Below are 15,263 nucleotides of genomic sequence, written 5' to 3'. Positions count from 1 at the left end.
ACACTTGCCAAGTACTGCTGTGAGGTGGACTCTCTGCTGGGCACTCAGGTCCATGGGACGGGAGGCACACCCCTTGGCCTCCTTACTCATGCCTTTGCCTATTGTGAATTAGTCAGCATTCCTTTCTGCCTGTGTTATAAGCCCTTACCATGCCATAATAAGACTTTAATTTCTACCCTGTTAACTTGAGTAGATTTGCAAGGACAATGAAGATCTGTCAAAATCAAGATCTGTTATTTTCATTTTCAGAAAGTCATTTGAGTATGCATTGCATGAATGTATTTTTAATAAATCAAACCTACTTAGTTCTCATAATTCTGTTCTATTTTCTACAGATACATTTCCTTCTAATGCTTGCTCTAGTGGGGAGTGAAATTCTTCCCCACAGCAGAGTGGGAAGGATGACAGGAAATGTAGGTCACATCTTACTTGTTTTTCAAATATCTGATTCCACCACTTTTCAACAAGGATGGTCTGTGATTTGACAGCATATCTACAATGCTTCACATTCCAAGAAAATTAGACCATCTCAGTCTCCTGCTTAAAATTCCTCACTGGCTTCTTATCCTTCCAAGATCAAGTCTAAAATCCCCAACAAGACCCTGGATAATCACAGTCTGTTAACTTTAGAGTTAACACCTGCCTTTCCTTCATGCCTGTCGAGCATCTAGCCTCACCCTGGGACACAGTGTAGGCCTGTGCCCCCACCCCCTCCTGCAACCTTGTCTCATTTCCCTTCTTTTACGAAGCCTTTCCTAACCCTAAAGCCCGCCTGGTAGGCCTCTCTTCTGCACCTCTGAAGGGTCTTTTCCATTTCTCAACTTAGCATTTATTTTATGGTATTTTTAGTAGACTATTTTTCAGAGTAGTTTTAGGTTTACAGCAAAATTAAGCAGGAGGTGCAGAGGTTTCCCATATTATTCCTGCCCCCAAATATGCATAGCCTCTCATATTCTCAACTTCCCCCACCAGAACTCTACATTTATTACAATAGATAAACCTATTTTGACACATTCTAATTGGCCTTTATAGTTTACATTAAGGTTCTCTGTTGGTATCACCCTTTCTTGAGGTTTAGACAAGTGTATGATATGTATCCAACATTATACTATCACAGAATAGTTTCACTGACCTAAACACCCTCTGTGCTCCTCCTGTTCATCACTACCACTCCTTTAACACCTGGCAAACATTGATCTTTTTACTGTTTGTATAGTTTTGCTTTTTCCAGAATGTTTATATATAGTTGGAATAAGCTTTTTAAAACTGTCTTCTTTAACTAGGCAATATGCATTTAAGTTTTCTTCATGTCTTTGCATGGCTTGACAGCTCATTTCTAGTGCTGAAAAGTACTCTGTTGCCTGGGTGGACCAGTTTGTTTATTCATTCACCTACTGAAGGACATCATGGTTGCTCCCAAGTTTTGTCATTGTGACTAAAACTGCTATAAACACCTGTATACAGGGGTTTGTGTGGACCTAAGTTTTCAACTCATTTGGGTAAATACCAAGGATTGTAACTGCTGGATTATATGGTAAACTATATTTGATTTTATAAGAAACCACCAAACTACCTTCCAAAGTAGCTAGCTGTACTGTTACCAGATGGGGGCACCTGGCCCTGAGTAGGTCTGCCTGGGGCCAGGTGGTAGTGTGTGGTCTCCTGACTTCATGTAGGAAAGCTTTCACAGCACCAGTCTAGGTGACTTTGAGTGTTTATTAAAGCTGGGGCAGAGAACGAGGAAAGGCTCAGCATAGAAGAAGCAACAGGGGAGCCTAGGCTGGGCTGCCTTAGCTCACTGAGAAGTTATTGGAGACAGGTTCAGGCATTAGCCTAGGATGAGCTGCTGCTGCTCATTTTTCCCCTGATTGCCAGCCCTGGGGTCCCTTAGAGTTTAAGAGATGTGTGCCTGTGAGGGAAGAAGAGGAGGAAGGGAATGGCATGGGGCTTCTCCCCAGAAGGAGAACACTCTGGGTCCTTCTTCTTGAGGCTCTTATCTCTCTTTTGCTGGGGGGAATCTTAGGGGATGTCTAAGAGGAAGGTTTCAGCAGAATATTAGTCAGTTTCCCAGATGTGCCCTTTCAAGGTCATGGTGTCCACCAATTGACCAGGGCCAGGGTTGTTAGACATTGCAGTTGGTCCCAGATGTTGCCCATCTGGTTTCACTGCTTTTCTGGGTCTATAGCTGAAACACAGCTGAGGCCTAGATGTTATCTCTAGGGAGGTGACCTGTATCTGACTATAAATTGATTGGCCATTTTGTTCAGCTAAATGTCTCAGTTCCCCTATTCCACTTGTCCTGGCCTGTCTCAGTACCTTTTTTCATCCCCACCAGCAATGATTGAGAGCTCCTATTACCCCACATCCTCACCAGCATTTGGTATTGTCTGTGTTCTGGATTTGGACCATTCTAATAGGTGGGGAGTGGTATTTAATTGTTTTAATTTGCATTTCCCTGACGATACATGATGTTAGACATTTTTTCATATGCTTATTTGCCATTAGTATATCTTCTTTGGTGTCTGTTAAGGTCTTTGGTCCATTTTTTAATCAGGTTTTTGTTGTTGTTTTAAGAGAGAGAGGGTAAGGGAAGGATAAAGAGAGGGAGAGAAACATTGATGTGAGAAACATCTATTGGTTGCCTCTCATACCTGCCCCAACTGGGAATAGAACACACAACCTCTCTGTTTGTGGGAAGTTACCCAACCAACTGAGCCACACAGGTCAGGGCTGTATTCTTAGTCTTGACTTTTAAAAGTTTATTGTAGCCCTGGCCAGTATGGGTCAGTTGGGACATCGTCACATAGACTGGAAGGTTGTAGGTTGTGAGTTTGGTCCCCAGTTGGGCTGCATGCAAGAAGCAGCCTATCAGTGTTTCTCTCTCCCATCAATGTTCCGCTCCCTCTCTCTCTCTTTTTCCTTCCCTTAACCTCTCTCTGAAGTCGGCAGGTGTGTCCTCGGGTAAGGATAAAAAAAAGGGTTTATTGTATACTTTATATAATAATCCTTTAACAGATACATCTTTTGCAAATATGTTCTCCCATATTTCAAGATATTTTTGCTCATTATTTATCTTTTTTCCCAACCAGATGGTAGAGGCTGTGATGTAGGGATTGTAGCATTCATCTTTATGTGTTCAGTGCTGCACAGATGTCCCACACCAAATAGCATTGTGTACATACTTGTTTTTGAAAACAGAAATCACAGATGTTGGAGTAGAAAAGGAATAGGAAACCAGAGAAATCACAGATTAGGAGATACTAACAAACCAATAAGAATATTTGTTTACTTATCAAAGAAATGGAAACCAAGATAAGGAATTTCATTATGCCTATTACAGAGGTGAATACTTAAAGTGAGAACAGCGTGCATTGCAATGAGAGTGGCACTCTGTGAGTGGACGGCAATAGTGTGAACCAGAAAGACCTTGTGGGAAACACCTTCTGGAAGGGTGATTCTATATCTCTCGTACTCATTCTCTTTGACACAGTAATTCTACTTCTAGGAATCTATCCTAAGGAAAGGGTTGCAGCACAGAAAAGGTCTTAACTAGAAAGATATCTATTGCCTAACTGCTAAAGGAATTTGGAGACATATGGAGTGTGGTTGAGGAACTGTGATGTATCACCTAAATGGAATATTAATATTCCATAGATAGATCCATAGTTCCATGAGATAGATCAAACAATTTTTACAACAGCTATATAGCATCCTGAAAGGTAGAATGTTTTGTGTATAATGATTTTAGTATGTGCACATCTGGGAAAAGACCGGAAAAGATCAGGCAAAAAATGAAAACAGTTGGTTAGGTAGTGATGTGGGCAGGTTTTAAAACTTACTTTTTATTGTTATAATTGTGATCATCCAATAAATGTAAGTTATAAAAATCTTAGGAACATTTATATGAACTCACAAGTGATCACAAGTTCTGAGGCACATGGATACCATGTACGTCCTGAGGAGCAAAGAGAAGTTGGAAGGGCAGACCCCACCTCTGAGACTGGCTTTGCTTTCACTTGGGCCTAGGCACTGTAGTCGGCGTGGATGAGAGCACTGCTTTCTCGTGGCCTACTTGTGACCTGTGTGGCAACGAGAGGTTGGAGCAGAGTCCAGAAGACAGGTAAGGGGGCAGTGACTGGCCTGAAAGACCCAAGGGCAGCAGCAACCCCCAGGCCCAGGATCCCTACTGCCTGACTGCCTCAGGCCAGCTTCCACTGCACCAAGGGCCAGGCATGAGCTCAGCAAAGCCAAGTCCACTGAGCTGCAAGAAAGAAGCTGTGGTGCACATTACTGCCTAACAGTGTATTTTCTTCATAACATGGATTTTGGCTGTTCCTTGCAGCTCCTGTCATGAAAGAGAAAAGAGCCAGTTTTTGTCCTTAGCTTGCTTATTATTGGGAGAAAAGAGAAAAACTCTGGATAAACATGAATAAATAAAACTAAGTTGGTAATTGTACAGCATGTCCTTTTCAGGGGCACAGATTTTTCCAGAGACCAATGAACAGCTACATAAACAGACACTGCTTCTCTGCAAGTGTTACTGCACCCACTCCCTAGGGGCCTGGGGTCTGATGCTGGGTATAGAGACATTTCTCTGAGTCAGTTCTCTGGCCTCCCAAGTTGACTGTATCGCATGATGGATAGAAAGGGGCTCATTGCTTTTCTGCCTCTTAAGAAGCAAAGGGCAGGTGTCTCCTTGATGCCTCTTGGGTTGATGGCATTATGTGTAAACAACTCATCCCTGGATTGTATGTAAGAGACAAGAACAGTGTGAATCGTAGGTTTACTTGGTAGTATTAAGGAGTATAGATACACTGATGATTAAAAGCAGGTTTTCCTGTTCCGGCAGATAGGAAGCCCTGACTTCCCCTTGCCTGGCAGAGGGCTTCCCTTTGCCTCATGGGATGTTTGCTGTCATCCTCTGGTCAGTCTGAATGAGGCTCCCTTGCCTAAGTGTCCCTTCCCAGGTGTTACATGCCCACCAAGCCATTAGTCAGAAGCTGAGGGAGTTGATGCTTATCCCTCAGAATGGGCTGAGCCCGGGGCTTCTTCTGGCCTATGTCAAGAACTTGGCCTTTGAAAGTAAATCACATTTTCTATCTCAGCAATCATTCATGTCTAGAAAAATGCCTGTCTACTGCTAGACTCCTCTGATTTGTGCATTTTCACGTCTTATCTTCCGTGTGTTTCCAAACAACAGAGGCGCCTTTTCCTGTGCAGCCTGCTGCCGTGTGGTCACCTGCCCTCTTCTGAAAAGACACCTCCAGGTCTTTCTGGACTGCCCCTCACGACCCCAGTGCACAGTGAGGGTCAAGGTAGGAGCTGGTCCAGGAGCCCATGTGCATCCGTGCACATCATGTCCACCACATGCAGACACTTGGACTCACTGGCTGAGATACTGAGCATCTGTTGCTTTTTCCCTGGGTGAAGGAAAAAGGGTGAAGGACTCATCCTCAGAAACACGACCTTTTATGTCTGTGACTTTAAAAGTCACGTTTGACTTAAGGCTTTGAGATCAAAGCTACTAAAGAGAAGACAGGTGGTTCATATTTAACATACTGCTTTTCAGGACATGAGTGTTTTTAGTATGAGCACTTATTAGAGCAGTGGGATTTTTTAACCCGGCCCCTTTTCTGTTGTTGCAGCTGATGCAGAGCAGTATCTCTTCACTCCTAAGGTTTGCTGACTGTGAGGATGGGGTAAGTCCAACGGACACCCAGCACAAATGAATGTCCTTATGCTTTTAAGCCCTAAGTTACCAGATCACCCCCCAGATGGAGACCCCTGTCCCATGTACTTTCAATTACCACAGTATAATGATGCACATGCTAAGTGTTTAGACCATCCTGAGACCTGGGTAAGTCCTGCTGCTGTTATTCACTGACAAACACCCATGCCTACCAATAAGATCTTTCCTATTTGAATCTGAGGTTATTTCCTGATCATTCTTACAGTAGATACATGAATCTGTGCCCCTGGCTTTAGATTATGGTAAGACATTGAGATTTCAAGTTCTGCTGCCATGGTTTCACATTAATGTAACAGAATTATCTGAGAGACACATACTTTTTTTTAAGTTTGGGTATCCAGAATCTGAGTAACTGGTAACTTTACCATTATTTCCTAGGACCAGTTTGCCTTCCCTGAGAGTTACTACAATGTAACTCAGTGAAGTGGGCAGTGCCCTCGGTACAGTGTAACTCAGTAAAGTGGTGTGCTCCTCCAAGAAAACCACCATCTGAATATGGGCCAAAGATAGTTTCTTCTTCATAAGAGTCAGTCCTCATAAACGAGAGCAGTCTGTCCTTGAGAGGCCACCTCTGCCATTTAGAAGCTCAGGTGGCCCGTGGAATTGCTGAACCCTAGACGAGTGCACTGGGGTGGTGCCAGGCACAACCACCCAGGCCACAAAAGGTATCTGTGACCATGTCAGGGTCCACATCTAGGTAGTACACGTGGGCCAGCTCACGAGGTTATAGTGAAAGGAGAGGCTGATCATCTACAGAATTTCTGATGGGTTCCCATGGCCCAATTCTGGCTCTGATTCCAGCCAGAATTTGAACCTGATTTGATCCATCCGGGGAGGCTGCCTTCCCCAGCACCTTGCCATTTGTTGTCCCACCCCCTTCTGCACCTCAGGAGGGGCTGACAGCATCAGGATGTGGGGCAGCGTTTTGTATTCTTTCATCTAAACCGTGACTATCAGAGTTTGGATTAAATCGGAATGTGGATAAATCCATGAACAGAATCTTTAAGAATCACTGGTCTGGCTATGGTTTCCAGCTCTTGATTTCAAGGTAGAATCACCTGTGGAACTAAAGTGTTTCTGGCTCCCTCCCTGGGCATGTCTGTTTAAACCAACTTGGTGACACCCCCCAACCCCACTCCAGTACTAAACAAGGAGTTGCTATGCCAACAGGGATTGAGGTCTAGACCTGGCTGCAGGAGGGCTTATAACAAGTGTTCCCTGATTGTTTTAAAGGGAAAATGTAGGATTATAATGGACCAAGAAACTGTGCTCATGCTTTTCCTACATGTTGCTTCATTTAATCTTCCCCAACATCCCAGTGTGGAAGAATCCACATTTGTGAAGAAAACAAAGAGTGGGGGGCTTATCACCACTGTTTTTGTTGGATGCAGAGACATCCCACAGAGGGAAAGTCATTGTCATCCCCACAAGTGACCCACCTAGCAGAGTTAGTAGCCAATCCAGATTGAGGGGTAGGGTGGGGGTAACAGGGACCCTTGTGTGTGTGTTTCCGTTCTTACTAAAGCTTGTTTAACGGGTGACAAGTTAGCAGTACCTGTTGGCTGATTCCTTGTTGCCTCATCTGTCAGTCCCTGGGGGAGAGAGGAAGGGAGGAAAAAGAAGGGCGTAGTACTGATAGATTGGCGATTTCTAACACGGGGCTTTCAAACAGGTGCTAGAGATAACAGAACTGGGTTATCAGGGAAACACATCTGTGGAGAATGTTGGGGGAAGTGCTGGTAAAACTGCTTTAGGAGAACACATAGGAAAATGAACCAAAACCCACAACTTAAATAAACTAAAACCAACAACATTTGGAGAGGATGCACACCTCACCTGCTATTCCACACAGCAGGAAGGTGCAGTGCTTGCCCTGCAGTTCTACAGGACCCTACTGCCACTCTGTGCCTGCAGCCACCCTACCACCACCACTGAGAGTGACCTGGTGCCTCCTCTAGGAAGCCTCCAGTGATGGACAGCCTTTGACCACTCTGCCTTAGGGACCCAAAGACCAGGAGGAAACCCTGGTAGAAATCCTCTCTTTTTTATTTGATTTCCTTCTGATTGAGGCTGGCTTGTACCTCCCACACATTAAACTTCTCAACTGCAATGCTCTTTTTTTAAAATACTACACGAGCTCAAAAGAGCATGTGTGTGCACATGTGCATTGGATGAGGACACTGAGTTGTGATAGCCTCAGGTGCCAACTTTGCAGGTGCTGTGTTCCAGAGCTGACACCAGAAAAATAAAGGTAAATTCCAAGCATGAGGTACATTTTAGTCAACTTACCTCTACCCCCAGCTTCATTCCACAGTGCATAATCAGAGCTTTACATCTGACCTGGAAAGGAGCTTTTGGAAGATGAGTATAAAATGGACTTATGTGTGCCCTGGCCAATGTGGCTCAATTGATTGAAGCGTCATTCCATAAACCAAAAAGTTGCAGGTTCAATTCCCATTTGGGGGTACTTAAGAGAGACAACCGATCAATGTTTCTCTCTCACATCAATGTTTCTCTCCCTTTCTCTCCCTCTCTCTTCCCCTCTCTCTAAAATCAATAAGCATGTCCTTGGGTGAGGATTTACAAAAAGGACTTATGTGTAGACATCAGCCATGAGTTTTCCAGTCCGGATTCTGTCCATTTTCTGGGTTTGAGAAGCACATTTGCCAAAATCCAAAGAATTGCATTAGGATTTTCTATGAGAACCATAACTCCATTGCCTTGAACAAGGCACTGCTTCTGGTTAGGATACAGGAGTGTTAAGTTCCATGCCTTCATTTTACTGTGGTCCCACTACAGAATTGAAAACAATGGAATTGGCTGTTGTTGTACATGTCATTTCTCAAAGGTAACATGACAATGATACGAAATTTGGAGTTTGTTTCCTTGGCTTTAGGAAAAGTTAAAGGAAAATATATTGTGCCTGTTAAAAAGAGAAGCACACATGCACATACACATTTCTGTGAGAGTACACATGGTTGGTGCAGTTGTTTTAATTTCCACCAAATATAAACCAGTTGTAATTTAATCTCCATTTATAAATGATAGCAGTAATTATTGAAGACTGTAGCCACCAAACCTGACATTGTTAAAAATGATTTTGCTGAATTTGTTCAAGTCAGAAATTTCCATACCTTTACCCCAAGTAAACATGCAAGGCCAACTAAAATGGTAAGAGACAAGAAAGAAGCTAGCTGTCCTATCTCAGTCTTCCCACCCCTGTCGGGTGACCTTTCACTGTGCATCACCTTGTGCTCTCTCTTCAGACTGGCAGCCTTGCAACTCTGTCCTGTTCACTGCCATTTCTTCAGGGACATCCCCATCATGGGCTCATAGTAAAGCCCTCAGTGAATGATCAAGGGAGTGGGCCATAATGTTGACATTTATGTCCCATTGTGATCCCAATCCACAGGAAGGCCTCTCCCACCACTGTCAAGTAGATACTTTTTAGTTCCATCATTTCACCTGTCTTGACCAGCAACTCTCATTCCCTCTGACTCCATTAAACCACTCTGTTGACCTTACACTAACTTTTTATACTAAGCAACCAAACTCTTTTTTTTTTTTGTGAGAGAAACATCAACGGTTGTTCCATTTACCTATGCAATAATCATTGGTTGATTCTTACAAGTGCCCTGACCAGGGATTGAACCTGCAACCTTGGCATATTAGGACAATGCTCTAACAAGCTGAGCAACCAAAACTCCACAAATCACATTGAATAGGCTAGGTATTTCATACCATGCATGCCTGTCTTTATAGATAGGAAAATGAAAGTATCCCAGTGAGTTGACATTAGAGCGGTGTTCACATCCCAGACTGATGCTGATATGTGTTGCTTCAAGCAAACCATCTCAAAGCTTGGTGGCTTCCACACTTATCCTGTACACATACCCTCAGTTTGGGCAAGGCTCTACCAGGACAACTCATCTCTGCTACAGTGGCATCAGCTGGTGCCCCAAAGGCTGGGCTGGAGTTACAGAAGGTCTTTAGTCCCCAGCTAGATGTGCTCAGACCTGCCCAGGTTCTGACCAGACACCCACGCAGCCCAAACCCCCTCACAACATGTGTCTGGGGTCCCAAGAGAGACAGGCAGAAGAAGATGGGTGCCTTTCTTTACCAAGCTTGGGATGTACTCATTGTTCTGTCCACTACACTCTTTTCATGGAAAGCCAGTCGCTAAGTCCAGCCTAGACCCAATATGTATATGTTCAATACATATTGGACAAAGCTATTGTAGAGATTTGTCAAGGGTCTGCTCAGAGAAATGAGATATACTCTTGATATTACTCTGCAGGTGGCAGCAAAGGAGTTTCTCAAAGAACACATTACCTTCTAGGGCTTCAATCTCCAGCAAGCCCAGGGATGTCATTTTACCCAATGTATTTCAGCCTCTCTTTATTTTCAGCCCCACCTCCTACCCCAGAAAGAAAATGTACTGAGGTTTGATCTAGGGAGACTAAAGAGGGCACACTACACCTTCCTGGCCTAGGCATCTGGTACTGCTGCTGCCCAGTGCCCTGTGTCCATCTGGAGATGAAAATGCCCAAGATAAGCTAATCATCATAAGATAGTCATCAAACAGAATGTAAATGAAAAGCTTTCTGAATATAACATAGAGGTATTTAGCTCAGTGTAACTCTAGAAGAAAGAGTATCCTGTTAAGGAGGGAAGTCTGGGGCAAAGTACTAGAAACTCCTTTGACCAGAAGTGTCCCAAAGGAAGTGGGAGATAGCTGCAAGCATGATGCGTGCCCAGCCCCTAGCATTCGCAGGTAATGAACATCCCTTTGTAGGTCTTCCCCCAACCTTCAGTTCCTCTCCTAGGACAGCCAGCTAAGAGATGATTAGTTACATTCCCTAACAAACATCAGTAAGATATTTTAAAATGTTCTTGTGTAAAAACAGGATTCAGTTATCAGAAAAAATTAGTTCCTTCACTTGCCATATAAATGAGCTTTTTATCACAGCCCTTCATCTGTTTTCCCCCTCTCTTTACCAGTGTTGTCCTCAACCATTTCAAGAGTGGAAAGTCATGAACTGGGAAAGGGCCGTCTTCTCTGCTCTTTGGTCTGTGGTGTTGGGAACAGAACGTGCAGGTCTAACTCTTTTTGCTTTAACCAGCATGCCTTTTCTCACTGCAGAGTTATGAAGTGGAGCGTGTCATTGGAAAGAAGGTGGGGTTGTTAAATTGTTTTGTCCAGTCCATAACCACCCACCCGACCAGCTGCATTGGATTGGAGGAAATTGAGCTTCTGAGTGAAGAAAGAGCCTCCTGAGATTACCATGGGTTGTCATAGGAGTCTGAAGATTGCAGGGTGGCTGCATGGGTGCTGATGGTGATTTTTGGTAGTTACTTGTTAACTATGTGAAAAATAAGTATATTTTATGATCTTGAAATGGAACTTAAGATTTCTCAGTGGCACACGTTAATAAAATGTTTTTGTAAAGTATAAATCAAAACACTTCTTCTACAGTTATATATTATTACCTTTCTGCAACTCAGGAACATAACTGTTACTAAAACGTACATAAGCTAGAGATCTTCATTTTGTACCTATCTTAGGCAATAATATTAATGTAGCAAAAAAATTTGTTCAGTTGCAATTTTAAAGTGTTTAAATTTTACAATTCAACATGTTTTTCTTACAGTATTTGCTCTAACATCCCCCCAAAGAATATACTGCAAAGCTTAAACCTTTGTCCTACATTGCTGTATTACTGTTCTGCAATAAACGTCCAACCTAAGCATTTTGCACTTTTGTTTTAACTTTAGTATTTGGGGGGGGGGGTGTTCTGGGGAACTTTGTCAGAGCTTAAAATGTTACCCATAAAGTGTAAATAAGTTAACCAGTGTATAAATTAATCTTATACAAATAAGATTATTGGTATACTGAACAGAGATATACTTAGCTCACTCTAGATAGGCCTGTTTAATCATACTCGATACTGTGCACAAAGAGCCAAAATCACAGACTAAAGATGAGTAGATTGTTAACATTTGTTTTCTTGGCACATTTAAATTAAATGTAAAACCATGAATTAATTAGCTTTGGACACTAGACTTTTTTTCTCCCTTAGAATGATATAATCATAACAGGTCATAGTTAATTAATTACATAACATAGATGTACTAGCCAAGATCAAGAAAGGGTGCCTAGTACCCACTTTCACTGGGGGAGAGGAGAAAGCTTTATTTACTTACCCAGATTAAACTTTGAAACATTACCATTACTGGCAAAATAGCCGGTTTTAAGTAGCTTTGTGGCTGTCCTTTTCATGTACTACATGACTATTTTACATCCACACGCACTTTGAAAATCTACTTGTAGCTGTCCATGAGACAGGAAAGTGAAAGCAACGTCCCATGAAAAGCAACGATAATTCAAACATGCTTTTAGAATAATCTAAGCCGTCCTTTCCCCCTCAACCCTTGAGCAGCCAACTAATGTTAGGGAGCTCTTCAGCTGTTCTCCATAGGGTCCCAGAACAGCTGCAGGGCCAGTCGGCCAGCCAGTACCCTCCCCAAGTCCAAGTACTTTTTTCGGAGCACCTTCCACCAGAAATTCACTAACTTTACGTGAGTTTAGTCGTGCTTCGCTGATCTTAGGCAAGTTAGATAAAACATATGGAGGTAGACTTTGGCATGTTTCAAAAGCAAAGCAGACTCTTCTGAGGATCTTGGTACCCCGTCAGGGATGACACACCTGGATCCCGTGCGGCCTTCAAGATGCCGAGCTGCACACCTGGTACTGGAATACACCATTCCCCAGAATGTTGCTGCCCAGAGGGATCCTGAGGTCCCCAGCGTGCAGGAATCACCTTAAATACAGGAATCAGAGTGGTTTTAAATGCTGCTTTATTCTTACAAATACTGTAAAAATTATATAAAAAAGTGGGCATGCTCAGTCTTTTCTTCTTATCTACAATACAAAGGTTGTCTTAAGTCTTTTTTTTTTTTTACAAATGTACCTTAGCTGCATCAATAAGAGTAAGATGTAGAAAAAGCTACCATTATAAAATAATTTAAGGGAAAATAAACATGTATAGCTTCTCTCAAAGTTCAGTGGTAGCCAAGTCCAGGCTGGATCTTCCTTTCACTCACACGTCCCAAAGAAACTGCAGCGGGCTCCTAGTGGCTCTCGCAGCGTCCCAGCAGGGCGCACTTCGCTCCGGCCCGTCGGGTCTGAGGTATGGATTGTTGGTGAGTGTCCCCGCGCCCCAACCCCGGGCTACGCGTTACCGGCAGTCCGCAGCCCCGGTGGCCGACATGAAGGACGAGCTGGGCAGCTGTTTTGAAGAACTGCCGGAGGCCGGTCAGGTCCCGCGTTAGTTGCTCCACACGCTGGTGCAGCTTCTCGTTCTCAGCCGACAGTTCCACTAACTTCTGCTGCATCTCCTGGTTTCGCCGCTTGGCCTTGTCCCGGCTCTTTCGCACCGCAATATTGTTGCGCTCGCGCCGCTGCCGGTACTCTGGGCTTCCGCGGTCGGGGCCCCTCTTGCCGGAGCTCTTCTCCCGGGCCTGGCCTGGCGAGGGGCTCGGGCCTGGCGCGGGGCTCGGCCCCGGGCTGCCCCTCGGCGGCTCCGGTGACGTGGGTGGTGTTGGTTGCCCAGTGGCCACCAGGCTCACTACGGTCTGCGCGCACGCGGCCACCTGCGCAGGCAGCAGCGAGCCCGGCGCATCACTGTCGCCCCAGTCCGGTTCGCGCTTCAGTGGTCGCGGGGCTGCGTTGCCCGCAGTTCGTGCGAGGTTGCCAGGTAGCAGCTCCAGGGCGCTGGCCGTGCCCGCTGTGCCCGTCTTGTGGTTGCTGTTGAAAAGGTCGGCGAAGAGTTCGTCGTGGCAAAGCTCCAAGGTGGGCACCGCAGCCATGGAGTCAATATAGGCGCTAAAGTCTATAGCGCTCTCGTCGTCATACATGGCGGGGGCAGAGGCGCTGGGCTCGGTCAGGCGGGCCGGCTTGCTGGTCCTGCCAGGCTCGTAGAAGGGCGCAGGATCCGAGGGCCAGAACGCATTGCGCGCCGGGCCGTCTAGGCTGAAAAGGGCGGAACTCATGGTGGTGTCTGGCTTGGCTGTGTTCTAGCGCAGCTGTCACCTCAATGGGTCCGGCCCGCCGCCTTTTCTAGGACAGCTGACGCACAGGCCCCGCCTCTGCTCCGGAGCCATGGGGAAGGGGAGCAGTGGGCAACACAGCGTTGTCCTAGGAGCCTGCGCCCGTCCCGGAGCCGCCCCTTGAACCTTCCCCTGTGGCACTCTTCCTTCTACACCCCGGAGCTCCCCCCACCCCGCGCGTGAGGGGAGAGGCGTTTGTTTCCTCCCCCACCCTCATTGTGTGGGCCCCAGCAGTCCTGCTGGGAATGACCCTCCCTCTGCCCGCCCTCAGGATCCTCCTCCTCTCCTTCTTGTTTGTCGAGTCGGGAGCTGGGAGTAAAATCAAAACCCGGACTTGGCTGTGGTGCGCAGTCCCCCGGACCGGTTCCCAAGTCAGTGAAAGGGAGTCCAAGGGAGAGCGACCCCGGGTAGAGAGTAACAGAGCAAGACGTTCTTCAGACACAGACACCGCTCGGCCTCACAGCCGAGGCTCCTCGCTGAAGGGGCAGCAGGACAGGGCTAAAGGAGGTGAAGGAGTCCCATCACGGCGCCTGAGCTGCCGGCCACCCTAAATGCCGTTGGCTGCAGCTCGAGGAGTTGGCCAGGTCCCGCTGCCGTTCCTGAACCCCACCAGGAAACCAGAGGGAACCCCCACTGCCCGCGCTCCTGATCCAGGTCCGCGCACAGCTTTTCTTCCAGATCTACTAAAGCAGTGGCCATCTTGTGGCGGTAATGCTCCTTCAGTCACGTTTTTAGTTCCAGTCTCTTGAACATCCAAAAGTTCTTTTGAGTCTAAAGCACTTGGAGAAAGATAAGATTTCTACTAGCAGATCTGACGGGGGGTATTAAGTTGCTAGCTCTTCACATTGTCAAATGCTGAGAAGACTTAGTATAGATTGTCTTCTCTGCTTAAGTTCCCTTCAACTTAGGGCAGGCATTTCTCCTCAATTCCATTTATCAAATCACTGCTCCTGTTCAAACTTGGACTCTATCTTGCACCTCCTCTTGGCTTCGGCTTCTCATTCACCATATGTTGGGTCCAAACACTAAATGTTCCACAAACTCCTGCCAGAGTTTCTGCATTCAAGTCCAGAGATAATTTCCAATGATATATTATGGGGCATTAATAGGCTTTCTAGAAGGACAAACATTGCTTTAGAATTACCCAGAAAGAGTACACAGTGTTGATGTATACTATTAACTGTCCTTAAGGATAAAAACTCCCATCACTTATAGTGTGGGTTCATGCACACCTGGGTTAAAGAGCCTTACTAAAATGGCACTACTAAAATTGCCCTCTATGACTTACTTTAGCCATATTAATCATTTCCTCATCTAGTTTCTCAGGAAAAATTCATCTCACATCTTTCCCCAAATTTTTTTTATTGATTTAGAGAGAGAGAAGCATCAACTTGTTCCACTTATT

General features: G+C 45.3%; 2 protein-coding genes across 4 annotated transcripts in view; one reads left to right on the top strand and one right to left on the bottom strand.

The window, feature by feature from the left end:
- Positions 1 to 11,496, top strand: part of SPIDR (scaffold protein involved in DNA repair) — a 389,382-nt gene extending 377,886 nt beyond the window's left edge. For all 3 annotated transcript variants that reach the window (XM_028518735.2, XM_036031020.1, XM_036031021.1), the window contains exons 17-20: positions 4,027 to 4,120; positions 5,201 to 5,315; positions 5,646 to 5,699; positions 10,893 to 11,496. In XM_028518735.2, the coding sequence (XP_028374536.1) occupies positions 4,027 to 4,120; positions 5,201 to 5,315; positions 5,646 to 5,699; positions 10,893 to 11,027 (398 nt within the window). In that variant the 3' untranslated portion in view covers positions 11,028 to 11,496. The remainder of the gene's footprint in view (positions 1 to 4,026; positions 4,121 to 5,200; positions 5,316 to 5,645; positions 5,700 to 10,892) is intronic.
- A 1,088-nt stretch (positions 11,497 to 12,584) lies between these two features.
- CEBPD (CCAAT enhancer binding protein delta) lies at positions 12,585 to 13,926 on the bottom strand. The gene is given in 2 exon segments (XM_028518738.2): positions 12,585 to 13,044; positions 13,046 to 13,926. Coding segments are annotated over 2 exon segments (813 nt in total). The 5' UTR covers positions 13,802 to 13,926; the 3' UTR covers positions 12,585 to 12,987.
- Between the last annotated feature and the right edge of the window lie 1,337 nt (positions 13,927 to 15,263).

The sequence above is a fragment of the Phyllostomus discolor genome, chromosome 7 (genome assembly GCF_004126475.2).
Source record: "Phyllostomus discolor isolate MPI-MPIP mPhyDis1 chromosome 7, mPhyDis1.pri.v3, whole genome shotgun sequence".
NCBI lineage: Eukaryota > Metazoa > Chordata > Mammalia > Chiroptera > Phyllostomidae > Phyllostomus > Phyllostomus discolor.
This window is presented reverse-complemented; position numbering and strand designations above follow the sequence as displayed.